We start from the raw sequence: 13,853 nt of genomic DNA, 5'->3' as shown, positions 1-13,853 counted from the left end.
TCTGTTTCTTCAGCCCTAGGGAAAATAGTTACTTCTTATGGTTGTTGCCTGCATGGCATCTTAGAATTCTCTTTTCAGACTTTCCAGTTACCTAGTTAACAACTTCATACTAGTTAACAATTCTTTGTATCAAATTCTTTTTTAAAATAATCGGTGTGCTTTCTGTGTCCAGGTTAGATCTGATAAAAGTTATAAGATCGTAGGAGGATGGGTCATGGACCATTATCCAATCATGATCTTGGCTGGATGTCTCCTTTCAAAGTTTTAATTCAGACAAGTCCTGAAGCCCTGTAGCAGGTGGGCACAGCAAGGAGAGGGCAGCAGACAGGCCAGAGGAAAGCTGCTGTATTAAAGTGTGAAGTCCAGATAACCCATCTATCTGACTTGGGCTTTGGTTCCCTCATTGGCAAAATGAGGAGAATCCACCAAATGATCAAACACACACCCTTCACATCTTCACTTGCCATAATGTTCGGGCCACTGGGTTTCTCTCATCTGCACTCTCATTTATGGAGGAGGTGAGCCTTAATGTCCACTGGGACACTGCTTATTTTTAAAAATGTAATCAAAGACCCATCTGCAGCCCCACAGTTGGAATGCCACAGTGTTAACGTCTACTGAGCAGTCTATGGATTAATCTCACATGTGTTTGGTTTGGAGTTCTTACCTGGGAGAAAACCAGTCTGATAGCTTTAATTCCTCTGATGGACTGTTCACAGACCTAGCAGAAGAGATAATGCAAAGAATCACACTATATCTGGTTGAGCTTGAGATAACTGAATGTCTATCAAATCAAAGGGTTCATTATGATATGATGTAAAATGCAAGATAAACATGGAGCAATCAGAAGAGCGATGATGAACTTTGATGGTAGTCGCATGGAAAATCATGATTTCTAACCTTGACTTAGGCTCTGTGCTGCCCAGAAATCTATGTGTTTCTACAGTGCTCATTCTCCTTCTTCTCACTGATAGAGAAAGAGCAGTATCACATGAACCCTCCCTCAATTTTCTGCCACCTCATCTCCAAATTTATCTAGAGTACTGATTTTTCCCTCCTCTATTGAAATGGAAATAGATCCCTCCTATCTGTCTAAGGTCAGCCTTAAATATCCTGGCTGCTCAGAAGCCCTGATTTGAGAATTATTCTCAGACAGATTTTTCCTAGGCTTTCTATTTTATCAGTTGACACATTTGGAGGTATTTTCCTATGGCTTCAAATATGTATGTACAACTAGACTTCTCCCAGGAATATAAGACTCAGACATCCAACTGTGTTCTGAAGTCTGCTTGAAGTTTGCACAGACACAAGATGAAGATGCTAAAATGAAAGGTGTCATGTCTTCCCCAAAGTAGGTCCCCTCCAAATGTTGCCTTATCTCACTGGATCCACTTGGATTGGCAAGGCAGTAGTGTGAGAATCATTCTACACTCGGAGCACTCCCTAAATCCCAGCCTCAAATCTGTCTTTAAACCCTGCTGGTTTTACCTCCAAAACATCTCTCAAATCTACTCCTTATCTTTATTCTCTGCCACCACATGACTCCAAGTCATGGTCATCTCTTATATGGGCTACTGCAATAGTCTTCTAATTGGTCTCACTGTCTGTATACTTTAACCAAGACTTTGTAGTATGAAAAAATGTCAAAGGTATGCAAACTGAATGAGAATAGTATAATGAACCTCATTTTCTCATCCCAAATTAACACTGTGATACCCTCTCTGCCTGACTTGTCCTGGCCCTTTTCAGCCCATTCTCCATATGTCCACTCTGCTTCCTCTATCATGTTTCTGAAGCTCCAGTGCTCCCATGTTATTATTCTGTTTAATAATGTTCCATGGCTTCCCATTGGCCTAAGGATCATGTCCACACACCTTATATGGCCATAACATTCTGCATGATCTGACCCTTCACCCTGTTCCATCCACCATATCTCCCCCTCAATTAGAATGTTCCAGACTCATGGCGTTTTTAAGTTTCCTTAAGCAAGCCACACTTCAACCAGCTAATTCCCACACAGCCTTTAGGTCTGATTTTATTTATTTATTTATTTATTATTTTTTATGTTTTTAGTTCATTTTTGAGAGAGAGAGACAGAACATGAGCAAGGGAGGGGCAGAAAGAGAGAAGGAAACACAGAATCTGAAGCAGGCTCCAGGCTCTGAGCTGTGGGCCCAGAGCCTGATGCAGGGCTTGAACTCACAGACTGTGAGATCATGGCCTGAGTTGAAGTCAGACACTTAACTGACTGAGCCACCCAGGTACCCCATAGGTCTTATTTTAAATATCCTCACCTAAGGGAAGTATTCCCTAACCTGCTCGATGAGGTTAGATCCCTTTCATTAATAGCTAATACTTATGGAATACTTTCCCAAGTTTTATCTAATTTAATCTACCCGTATGGGATAGGTACTGTTATTGTTATTATTATTATCCTCATTTTACTAGACAAGGAAACTGAGGCACAAAAAGTTATTATTCTCTCATCCATAGGCACACACCAGGTGGAAAGACCAGCAGTTGGGCCAGAGTCCTTACTTCCTCCTTGCTATAAACTCTAATGGCACCCGGGCTAGCATATCTTTAGAGAGTTGATCCTGGGCTGAGTTAACGAGGGGCAGCTGTGGAGCTGAGTCGTATGTCATAAGTCCATCTTTGTGCCTGTGGACACTGACAGAAGCACTGCAATGTCCAGGGTGTGACTGAGATGTAGCCTTCTACATAGGCCCCCAGCTCATTGATAGCAGAGCGTTTGGATACTGAGTATTAGTGTGTTTAGACTATAGAAGCCTGATGTAAAGAAGAGCTAATATTAAGGATGGAATGATGGTCAGATTGTGTTGCATTATGTACATTTTACCAGAAAACATTTTAATTCATTCTTTCTCCCAGCCTCTGCTGCAGCAGAGCTTTCTTGCATACTTCCACCTTTGTCTAGAGCTTTTCCTGCTGTTTTCAGGTGGTTGAGTTACCACCCTCTGTTAGCCATGGCTCTGGATGGGAGAAACATCCCCTCCCAGGAAAACCATCTTACTACATTATTTTCATGCACAGAGCAGCTCACACACATGTAGAGTCATGGTCTCAGTGGGAGTATTGTTCATCCTAGAACCAACCGAGACAAGGCCTTTGGACACAACAAGCTTCAGAAGGAAGTGTCTTTCACTTCATTAAGAGTTTGGGTCTTACACAATCTTTGGGGAAGTTTTCCTCTCTGCATACACTGTGATCGCATGATATTGTAGGTGGCCTATGGTTAATACGATCTCCCGAGAGTCTTTTAGCTGAAACTTTCTTCCTGTGTAATTTTCCAGAGCTTTAAAAGACCCAAGATTCCTGGAAGCTGAGTTCTGGTTCCTGTAACACGTTTCCCCTACCAATTCTAAGTCTCCATTACAGACGGCACTCTGCCAGTCTGCTCTAGTACTGATCTGAAAGGAGCATCTCCAACATATGTTTGTAAAATTGCTTTGGTTTACCGCACCTGGAGGAACCAAGGACTTGTAGGTACTCCACTGCCCTCCGATGGGTTCTGTCCCCAAAGAAGAGGTCATAGCATATTTGTAAATAATACTTACCAGCACCGGTATATCCTCAGTAGTTTCTTTGTGCTTAGGGTAAACAAAAAGCATTACATTACTTTAAATTGGATAAAAGGTTTCCATATTTAAGATGACTAGAGTTATACTCCAGCAATCCATTCATTTCATTAGCTAACATTACCAAATATTCAACGAACACACAATATGGACAAAATATTTGTGTCTTCTTCAAATTTGAATGTCGAAATCCTAACCCCCAACATGATGGCATTAGGAAGTGGGGCCTTTGGGACATGATTGGGTTATGAAGCTGAAGCCCTCATGAATGGGATTAGTGGCCTTACAAAAGCGATACCAGAGAACTCCCTTGTCCCTTCCACCATGTGAGGATACCGCGAGAAGGTGGCTGTCTACAAACCGGAACACCAAGTCCGCCAGCACCTTGACCTTGGACCTCTCAGCCTCCCAGACTGTGAGAAATGAATTTCTGGTGTTCATAAGCCATCCAGTCAATGGTATTGTGTTACAGGAGCTTGAACGGACTAAGACACGTACCATGTGCCAAGTGCATTATTGGTTGCAGAGATATAGTAATGAACATGATTAAAAAAAAAATCACTACATTTAAGGACTTCACACACTATATCTTTAAAAAAAACCTAATTCTTTGCGGTACAAATGAAAGAAAAACTTAATACCATTGGAACAATGGAATTTGCTAATTGCCATGAAACCTTTCTACTTGTGTAAATATGTGGAAGGCAAATACCATACATAGTGCCAGAAGTCACCAATATTAGGGGTGTTTCTTTAAAAAGATGCCACTTATTTAAAAATGGCATTTCACCAACATTTACTAACTGCCTTAATTATACAGTTACTGTGTCGGTAGCTTAATATCGCTTGTCCTCACACATACAGGCCTACAACTATTGTGTTAACTTTGATCCCATTAGAAACTAAGACCTTTAATGCTGAAGCTTATGTTTATGTTGATATATTTAAATGCCAATTGGATATTTTGGATTGCTACATTTGGATGCTGATTTTATTCAGGGGATTAACCTATCACTTTTCTGACATACTAGATCTTTATCAAACCTCAGAATAAAATATTCATTAATTTTTAAAAATTACCTAGCATGATACTGTCTGTGCAAAGCCCATAAAAACAATAAAAGTAATAACAGTGGAATTGTTCTTCTTCTGTATTTCATCCTTTCCTAAGAGGAAAAAGAAACAGATAAAGGTAGATTAGATACAGTGCAATGAAGACAGAGTAAGCTGTGTTGAATTATGACTCTCCATGACTTTAACTAGATGATTTAATAGATATTGGCTAGGATTTAAGGCACCTCTGGTCCTTGGATGTCTCTCTGTATGAAAATAGAGTTACGCCTGCTGCAGAGACACTTTTTATGGGAGGCAGCTGCCCGAAGCCAGGACATGAGCTGGTCTGAGCTGGCATGGATGCAAGAGATTTTATAACCTTCATTTGTCTTTTCTAGAGTACACAGGGATTTTCCAACAGAAAAGAAAAATACAAATGCCACTTCTCAGCCTAACTGACAGAGTGGAGTGTCAGAGAAAAGAGATAATTGTGAAAATACTTACTTGGCATTTAAAGAGGTATATACTTATGAAGCAACTTATTTTTAGTGAAAAAGTATTATGAAGTTCATCATTCCAAGACTGATAACAGCATAAAATAATGCTTTATTTGAATATAAAGTTGATTCCAAACATGGGCTAGAGGCTAAACTGTGTTTAGATTACTTTTACATTGACTTGGAATTTAAGCCATCAAATTTATAAAGCTCCTTTGTCTATACAATATGAAATTGTATGCAGAAAAAGAGTTGAATGTGGCTCCATGGTTGAAATTAAGGACAAACGCTTACCTTTTGTTTTCCTAAGACCATATAGAACTTTTACACAATCTCTTCCTTGGAGACTCACCATTTATGGTGGTTTGGGAAGACTTGTGGAAAATCTCAAGTGGGCAGACAGTTTTCAAGCAGGACATTCGAAGACCTTTGTAAAATCATGAATCAGATACCCTGTATTGGTTCTTTGGCCCTCTTCAGTTTGCCTGCTTATTATTTCAGTCTTCTGGGAATGATGATGTTATTACATTCTCTTTTGATGATGAAATAATTAGATACTTGCAATCATAACAATTCATAAGCCAGTAGCTTCTCTTCGTCATTATCAAGGCACTAGATTTTCTCCCACTGAGGAAAAAAAAATAGGATCATTGGAGTTCTTTTCTTTACTTGAATTTTTTTAAGCTTTCTACTACATTAAAAAATTTTTTATGTTTATTTATTATTGAGACAGAGAGAAACAGAACATGAGTGGGGGAGGGGCAGAGAGAAGAGACACAGAATCAGAAGCAAGCTTCAGGCTCCGAGCTGTCAACACAGAGCCTGACACAGGGCTCGAACCCATGAACTGTGAGATCATGACCTGAGCAGAAGTCGGATGCTCAACCGACTGAATCACCCAGGTGCCCCTATTTTTAATTGAAGTACAATTTACATAAAGTAAAACTCATGCAGTTTTAATGTACAGTTTACTGGGGTTTTTTAAACACATGTACATGTATACGTAAAAACCACTTTAATTAAGACACAGAACATCTCCATGCCCCCAGTAATTTTTTCTGGTTCCCCTTTGAGTCACTGCCCTCTCCCACCCAGGAAGCCAGTGTTCTGATTCTATGACTATAGCTGAGTGATTCCTGCTATGGGACTTCATAGACACAGTGCTGTATGGCATGTACTCTTTGCATTTGTTTTTTTTCACTCATAGTTTTGCAACTCATCTATGTTGTGTGTATCTTACACATACCAAAAAGTTAATTCAAAATGAATTACAGATCTAAATATAAAAGCTAAAGCCAAAAGCTTTCAGAGAAAAACATACGAGAATATCTTTCTAACTTGGGGATAGATAAAGGTCTCTTCGAAGGTAACAAAAAACAGCAACTAAAACTGATAAATTATACTTCATTATAATTAGAAGGCTTTTGCTCATCAAAGACACCATTAAGAAATTAATAATGAGCAAACTATAAGTAAATGGTTTCTAGTAACCTAAATGATACATACCATACATGATCCATTCAGGAAATAATATCCATATTAATGTTAGAAGGTTTAGGGGTGCCTGTGTGGCTCAGTCGGTTAGGTGGCTGACTTCGGCTCAGGTCATGATCTCATGGTTCATGGGTTCAAGCCCTGTGTTGGGCTCTGTGCTGACAGCTCAGAGCCTGGAGCCTGCTTTCCATTCTGTGTCTCCTTCTCTCTCTGTCCCTCCCCCAGTCACACTGTCTCTGTCTTTCTCAAAAAGAAATAAATGTTTAAAAAGATTTTAAAGAAGTTTTACTTATTTGTTTACTTGTTTGTTTACTTATTTATTTTGAGAGGGAGAGAGTGTGAACAGGGGAAGGGGCAGAGGGAGAGAGAATCTTAAGCTGTGCTGACAGCATAGCACCTAATGAAGGGCTTGAACCCATGAACTGTGAGATCATGACCTGAACCAAAAAAAAAAAAAAAAAAAAAAAAAAGGTCAGCAGCTTAACACACCACCCAGGTGCCCCTAATGTTAGAAGCTTTCTGTTGATTTTCATTAATCCTAGGGGAGAAGGGGTGGTGGTGGTGATGAAGGAGGATAATGAAATTAAATTAATACAAAATTAGAATGTTTTGAACCAAAGGAAAACAAATTATACCAGACTAATGCCCCCATAGATGACAGTTATACATTCTAGAGGGGAAAAGTAAATAAAACTATTTGAAGGCAACAGAGATGGACCAAAACCAGGCTGCTCCTTGAAAGGAGAGAAATGTATTGGGTAAAATCTACATTTATACAGCTTTTCATTTTGAGGTTATATCCCAGTTTACCCAGAACTGGGTAGCTAGAACTCACAGAGAAAGACTTGAGTTAGAGAATGAAATTGGTAGATGTAAAGGAGGCTGAAAAGTAATAAAAAAGGAACACATAGAATGAGGTTCCCCAAAATCTGCATAGAATCTCTGACTTAAATCCTGGATGATGACAAAACTGTCCATGAAGAGGAAAAACTGCAGTTTCTCCAGGAAATAGCAACATTGGAAACCGAGCAATTTCCACTTATGCTCCCTGCAGGATAAGTGGAGTTTGGAATTTGAGTCCGTCCCAGTTAACTACCTGTCCAGACAAAAATCAACACTCTTCAGAGGAAAATAAGAAAATCCAGAGTCTCTACATGTCATCTGTAATGTTGGGTATACATTTTGGAAAAGTCAGTACATGCAAAGAAACAGCAATATGTGACCCATAGTGAAGAGAAAGAGATCCCAATATAATTCAGATGTTGGAATTGATAAACACATACCATAGAGCAACTATTATAAAAATTTTTGAGGATTTAATGGAAAACTTGGTTAAAATGAATGAACAGATAGGAATTTCTCAGCAAAGAAATGGGAGCTATTTAAAAATGGACATTCTAGGGGCACTTGGGTAGCTCAGTCAGTAAAGTGTCCAACTCTTGATTTCAGCTCAGGTCATGATCTCATGTTTTGTGGGATCAAGCCCCATGTTGGGCTCCCTGCTGTCAGCACAGAGCCCACATGGAATCCTCTGTTCCCCCTCTCTGCCCCTCCCCTGCTTGCGCTCCCTCTTTCAAAAATAAATCAACATTTTTAAAAAAATCTAAGAAAAATAAACATTCTAGAACTTTAAAAGTTCTATATTTGAAATGAGGATGTTAGTGGATGGGTTTACAAATGGATTGTATACAGTAGAAGAAAAGGTCAGTGAAATAGAAGATAGATCAATGTTAATCATCTTATGTGAAAAAGAGAGGAAATGAAAATTTATTTACATTTACATTGCAATCAGAAGCCGCCTTAGCCATCCACATGCAGAAATATCCAAGATGAGGGCCTTCTGGAGGAGGGAAAAAGAAGGGGAAGCAGTGTCCTGTGGTTCAACAAATAAGATGGTGAGGCATGAACCGGCATAATAACGTTAAAAACCTGTTTTAAAGCCCATCTACTTTCAGGAAGTGTTTGAGATGGCTTACTATTAAGAAGGTATAAGCAGGGAAACAACACAAGAATTTTTTTTAAGGGAACAGAAAAAGAAACATTTATTTAGTCATTTAGGTAGGTGTTTTCACATGACCTTAGGCATACTAACCACTTCATAAAAATGAAGGTTTAACCTTTATGTAATTACTATAAGGAAGGACTTCTGTCATTTTGCTATTTGTTTTCTATATGCCTTATACTTTTTTTATTCTTTATTTTCTGCATTACTGTCTTCTTTCATGTTTAGTTTATTTTTTGTAGTAAAATATTTAAATTCTTTTGCATTTCCTTTTGTGTATATTCTGTGGCTATTTTCTTTGTGGTTATTATGGGGGTGACATTTAAATTCCTGAAGTTATAACACTCAAGTTAGAATTTATACCATCTTAACTTCAATAACATACCAAATCTGTTCCTTCACACCTCTGCCCCCACCTTTCTTGGTTGTTGATGTCACATAATTACATCTTTATACATGGTGTATCCAAAAAACATCAACAAATAATTCTTTTAAATCCATTAGCCTCTTAAATTATGTGGAAAACAAAATTTGGAGTTACAAACCAAAGTTATAGTAATACTAGCCTTTAGACTAGTAATTTTAAAGAATGTATCAGTCTCTAAAGTAACATAGGAAACAGAAACTAGATTATACACTGTTGTTACAATACTAGCTTTAATAATTGCCCATGTATTTTTATTTATTTTATTTGTTTTAAGTTTATTTATTATTGATTTTGAGGGGGAGGGGCAATGAGAGATGGTGAGAGAGAGGATCCCAAGCAGGCTCTATACTATCAGTGCAGAGCCTGATGTGGGGCTTGACTCCACAAAGCATGAGATCATGAGCTGAGCTGAAGTCGGTTGCTTAACTGACTGAGCCACACAAGCACCCCTATTTTTTATTTTTTTTAATGTATATACTTCTGGTGTTTATTTATTTTTGAGAGAGAAGAGAGAACAATAGCAGGGGAGGGGCAGAGAGAGAGGGGGACACAAGATCTGAAGAGGGCTCTGCACTGACAACAGAGAGCCTGATGTGGGGCTTGAACACACGATCTGAGAGATCATGACTTGAGCCAGAGTCTGATGCTCAACCAACTGAGCCAACCAGGTGCCCTGCCCATGTATTTATTTATATGGATATCTTCATTTTTCCATATAGTGTCCTTTCATTTCACCCTGCAAGACTATCTTCTGGCTTTCAAAGTTTCTGATGAGAAATCTGCCAACAATCTTGTTGAGGATCCCTTGTATGTGATGAATCATTTCTTTCTTGCTGTTTTCAAGATTCTCTTTGTCTTCATCTTAATTTTCAAAGGTTTGATTATAATGTGTCTCAGTGTGGGGTCTTTTTCAGTTCATCTTACTTGGAGCTGATTGAGCTTCTTGGATGTTTATACTCATGTCTTTCATCAAACTTGAGATGTTTTCATGTATTCTCTTTTTCTGCTACTTCTGGGATGCCCCTGATGTACATGTTGCTCTGCTTGATGGTGTCCTATGTCTCTTAGACTCTCTTCATTTTTCTTCAATCTCTTTACTTTCTGTTCCTCAAACTCGATAATATATATTGTCCTATCTTCAAGCTCACTGATTCTTCCTTTTGCCTGATCAAATCTGCCTTTAAATCCCTCTAGTGAATATTTCATTTCAGTTATTGTAGTTTTCAGCTCTAGGATTTCTTTTTGGTTACTCTTTGGGCTTTCTCTCTCTTTATTGTTATTTCCATTTTGCTCATACATCATTTTCTTACTTCTCCCACATCTTCTTTTCGTACTCTGAGCATCTTTGACAGTTGTCTTTGTCTGATCTGCCATCAGGCCTTTTTTCAGGAACAATTTCTGTTTATTTATCTTTTCCTTTGAATGAGCTATACTTTTCTGTTTCTTTGTGTGCCTTGTGATGTTTTTCTTAAAAACTGGACACTTAAATCTAATACAGTGATAACTCTGAAAGTTAGATTTTCCTCCTTCCCCAAGGTTAGCTTTTTTTTTTATTGTTTTCATTTATTGGTTTTGCCTTATTTTATTGTTGTAGGCTGTCTCTGTGCTAAGAATCAGCATAAGTTGTAAATTTAAGGTCTTCTAGGTCTTTTCTGAGCATGCATGGTCACTTATTAATTTTCCCATATATGTAGTCTTTATTGAGTGATTCCTAGTCTTTAATATCTGGCTCCCAAAAAAGAAAAAGAGAAAAATGAAAAGAGAGAAAAGGAATCTGGCCCTTTAACTCTCCTGGCTGTCACTTCAGCTGGAGCGGGGAGGGGCTGGCAACAATGCCAGAAGGTGCAACAATAGATGCCTGCCTCTTTGTCTGCATCTCTGTGATCCTAAGCAGGAATTAGTGATCAGAGCCCATTCTGGCTCCCATAAGCTGCCGGGAACATGTGCACAACTGCCTGCCACGTGGCTGGGGGTGGAGAAGATGTAGCACTACTGTGCACAGAGCTGAAATTGACCAAACTTAATCTTAATCTACCATCAAGCCCTTCAATAGTTGCAAGCCTTCAATAGACTCCAGAGTTCCTAACTGGTTACTTCAGACAGATTCTGCCAGTGCAACTGTTGTCTAGGTGGGGAGACAGATCCCTGGTGCCTCCTAGTCCACCATATTCCCAGAATTATCTTTACCTGGGAAGTTGGTTTTTTTTTAATGTTTTTTATTTGTTTTTGAGAGCGAGAGAGAGAGAGAGAGAGAGAGAGAGAGAGAGAGAGAGAGACAGTGCAAGCAGGGGAGGGTCAGAGGGAGGGGGAGATACAGAATCCAAAGCAGGCTTCAGGCTCTGAGTTAGCTGTCAGCACAGAGCCTGAGGTGGGGCTCGAACCCATGAACTGCGAAATCATGACCTGAGCTGAAGCCAGATGCTTAACCGACTGAGCCACCCAGGTGCCCCCTGGGAAGTTTTTTTTAAGTCCTAGCACCCATTCAACTGAATCAGAATCTTTGCCGTTGGAACCAGGCATCAAAAGTTGCTCTCCAGGTAATTCCAGGCTGCAGCCAGGTTTGAGAACCAGGGCTTTGTAGCCCCTACAGCCGAGAGAGAGGCATAACTTCTATGGGCTACTTTGGGTTTTGGAAGCAGGTGCCCCACACATGAGGGTATCCAGTATAAAAGCAGTGACCTTCAGCGGGATCCAGGACAAGAGAAAGCTCTCCAGCTGGTCCAGCTTGAGGGCCAGTTGCCCTGTCACTGGGCTCTTTGGACCAATCGTACCTTATGCAATTCCAAGAATCTGAGGTAGAACGGGATGATGAATGAAGCCTGGGCAGCCTTGATGGAAAACTTAGAGCAGAGGCCCGCTGAATTCCAGAGTAAGGAAATGCCTCTGGAGCAATAATCATCATTCCCTGCTTTTAAATAGGTGTTACTATAGTTTTTCCTTTTCCCTCATTGTGATTCACCATTGACTCTAGCGTATGTGGGTGTGAGCTTTGTTTACCCCTTATTTTACAGATTGCTGAATAGTCCGATGGGTTCTCTAAGGAACCAAAGGGGAGAAATAGTTATGATCTGGGGTCCGTAGACTCTGAGAAGGCCGGCCTTCTGATGTTATCTGTGGATTCTGTGGTCTGCTATTGGGAGAGGGGGCTGTGCTGGGGTAGTACATGGTAGCAGGGAATGTTTTAGATATTTTTCATATCTATTTTAGAAGTTATTGACAGCTAGACAGCTGTAAGTGGAATGTGGGAGACGCTTGGAGAGGCATCTACCCAGCTCACAACAATATGTCCTTCTCAAACTGCCCTGGAGTGTGAGCCAACCTTTGGTCAGCCTGCCCCACGACACAGCTGCTGGGAGCAGGGCGGGATGCAGTGCTGTCTGGGCTTTCTTTTCCAGGAATTTAAAGGTTGGCTTTTTAAAAAAATGTTTTATTTATTTTTGAGAGAGAGAAAGAAAGAGAGAGAGAATGAGTGGGGGAGGGGCAGAGAAAGAGGGGGACAGAGGATCCAAAGCAGGCTCTGCACGGACAGCAGTAAGACCCATGCAGGGCTTGAACCCATGAACCTAATGACTGTGACTCACACCGAAGTCGGATGCTCAACCGACTAAGCCACCCAGGTGCCCCAGGAATTTAAAGTTTTGAAGGAAGAAACCCAGAGTCTGGAAATAGTTGGGGCCAAGCCATAATGACAGACCCCCAGGGAAAGTTCACAATTTTAGCTGTTGAAGCCCTTTGGACTTCCCTGGCTATTGTTCCCAGTTTATAGTGACTGACTGGCAAATTTTTATACAAACAACTCTTAAAACAGAAAAATGGAAAAGAAAGGAAGGAAAAAAGAGCCCTGATTTGCAGCGTTTGCTGACCCACATGGTGTAAATACATCCAATGGGGCCCATATCAAGCCCTCACAGTGAAGTAACGAAATAGGAAGTTGGGAAGAAGCTTGCTTCCAGCATACGTGCACCATCTTCAGTATATGTGCACCAGCTTCAGTGTATGTGCACCAGCTTCAATGTCTGTGCACCAGCTTCATAGAATACGTGCACCAGCGTCAGTATACGTGCACCAGCGTCAGTATATGTGCACCAGCATCAGTGTACGTGCACCAGCTTCAGTACGTGCACCAGCTTCAGTATACGTGCACCAGCATCAGTATACAGGCACCATCTTCAGTATACGTGCACCAGCTTCAGTATACGTGAACCAGCGTCAGTATATGTGCACCAGCATCAGTGTACGTGCACCAGCGTCAGTATACGTGTACAAGCTTCCAGTATACGTGCACCAGCTTCAGTACGTGCACCAGCTTCAGTATACGTGCACCAGAGTCAGTGTACGTGCACCAGCACCAGTATATGTGCACCAGCATCAGTATACAGGCACCATCTGCAGTATACGTGCACCAGCTTCGTGTACGTGCACCAGCGTCAGTATACGTGCACCAGCATCAGTATACGTGCACCATCTTCATAGTATACATGCACCAGCTTCAGTATACGTGCACCAGCTTCAGTGTACATGCACCAGCATCAGTATACGTGCACCAGCGTCAGTGTACGTGCACCGGAGTCAGTGTACGTGCACCAGCTTCAGTATCCGTGCACCAGCGTCAGTATATGACCATTTGGTCGTCAACTTTTTCTTGTATTTGGTGGAACTTTCCCTACCAAAAAATAACCTCCCTGAAATCTCCCTTTCAAATTTCGACCACTCCAGAAGGATGTCTGTTCCTTGCAACAAGAATATTTTTTCACTAAAATACCTAGCTAGCATAACCATGT

The 13,853-nt window shown here is 40.5% G+C and overlaps 1 protein-coding gene across 3 annotated transcripts in view; it reads right to left on the bottom strand.

Moving 5' to 3' along the window:
- Nucleotides 1-5,643, bottom strand: part of LOC115277017 (N-acetyllactosaminide alpha-1,3-galactosyltransferase-like 1) — an 11,486-nt gene extending 5,843 nt beyond the window's left edge. For all 3 annotated transcript variants that reach the window (XR_003902167.1, XR_003902168.1, XM_029921122.1), the window contains exons 1-4: nt 5,502-5,643; nt 4,680-4,765; nt 3,579-3,611; nt 668-721 (exon numbers count right to left, since the gene is read on the bottom strand). Coding sequence is in view for 1 of the 3 variants with exons in the window: in XM_029921122.1 (XP_029776982.1) it covers nt 668-721; nt 3,579-3,611; nt 4,680-4,765; nt 5,502-5,504 (176 nt within the window). In the remaining 2 variants the exon portion in view is untranslated. The remainder of the gene's footprint in view (nt 1-667; nt 722-3,578; nt 3,612-4,679; nt 4,766-5,501) is intronic.
- Nucleotides 5,644-13,853: the final 8,210 nt, after the last annotated feature.

This window comes from Suricata suricatta, chromosome 13 (genome assembly GCF_006229205.1).
Source record: "Suricata suricatta isolate VVHF042 chromosome 13, meerkat_22Aug2017_6uvM2_HiC, whole genome shotgun sequence".
NCBI classification, from domain to species: domain Eukaryota; kingdom Metazoa; phylum Chordata; class Mammalia; order Carnivora; family Herpestidae; genus Suricata; species Suricata suricatta.
This window is presented reverse-complemented; position numbering and strand designations above follow the sequence as displayed.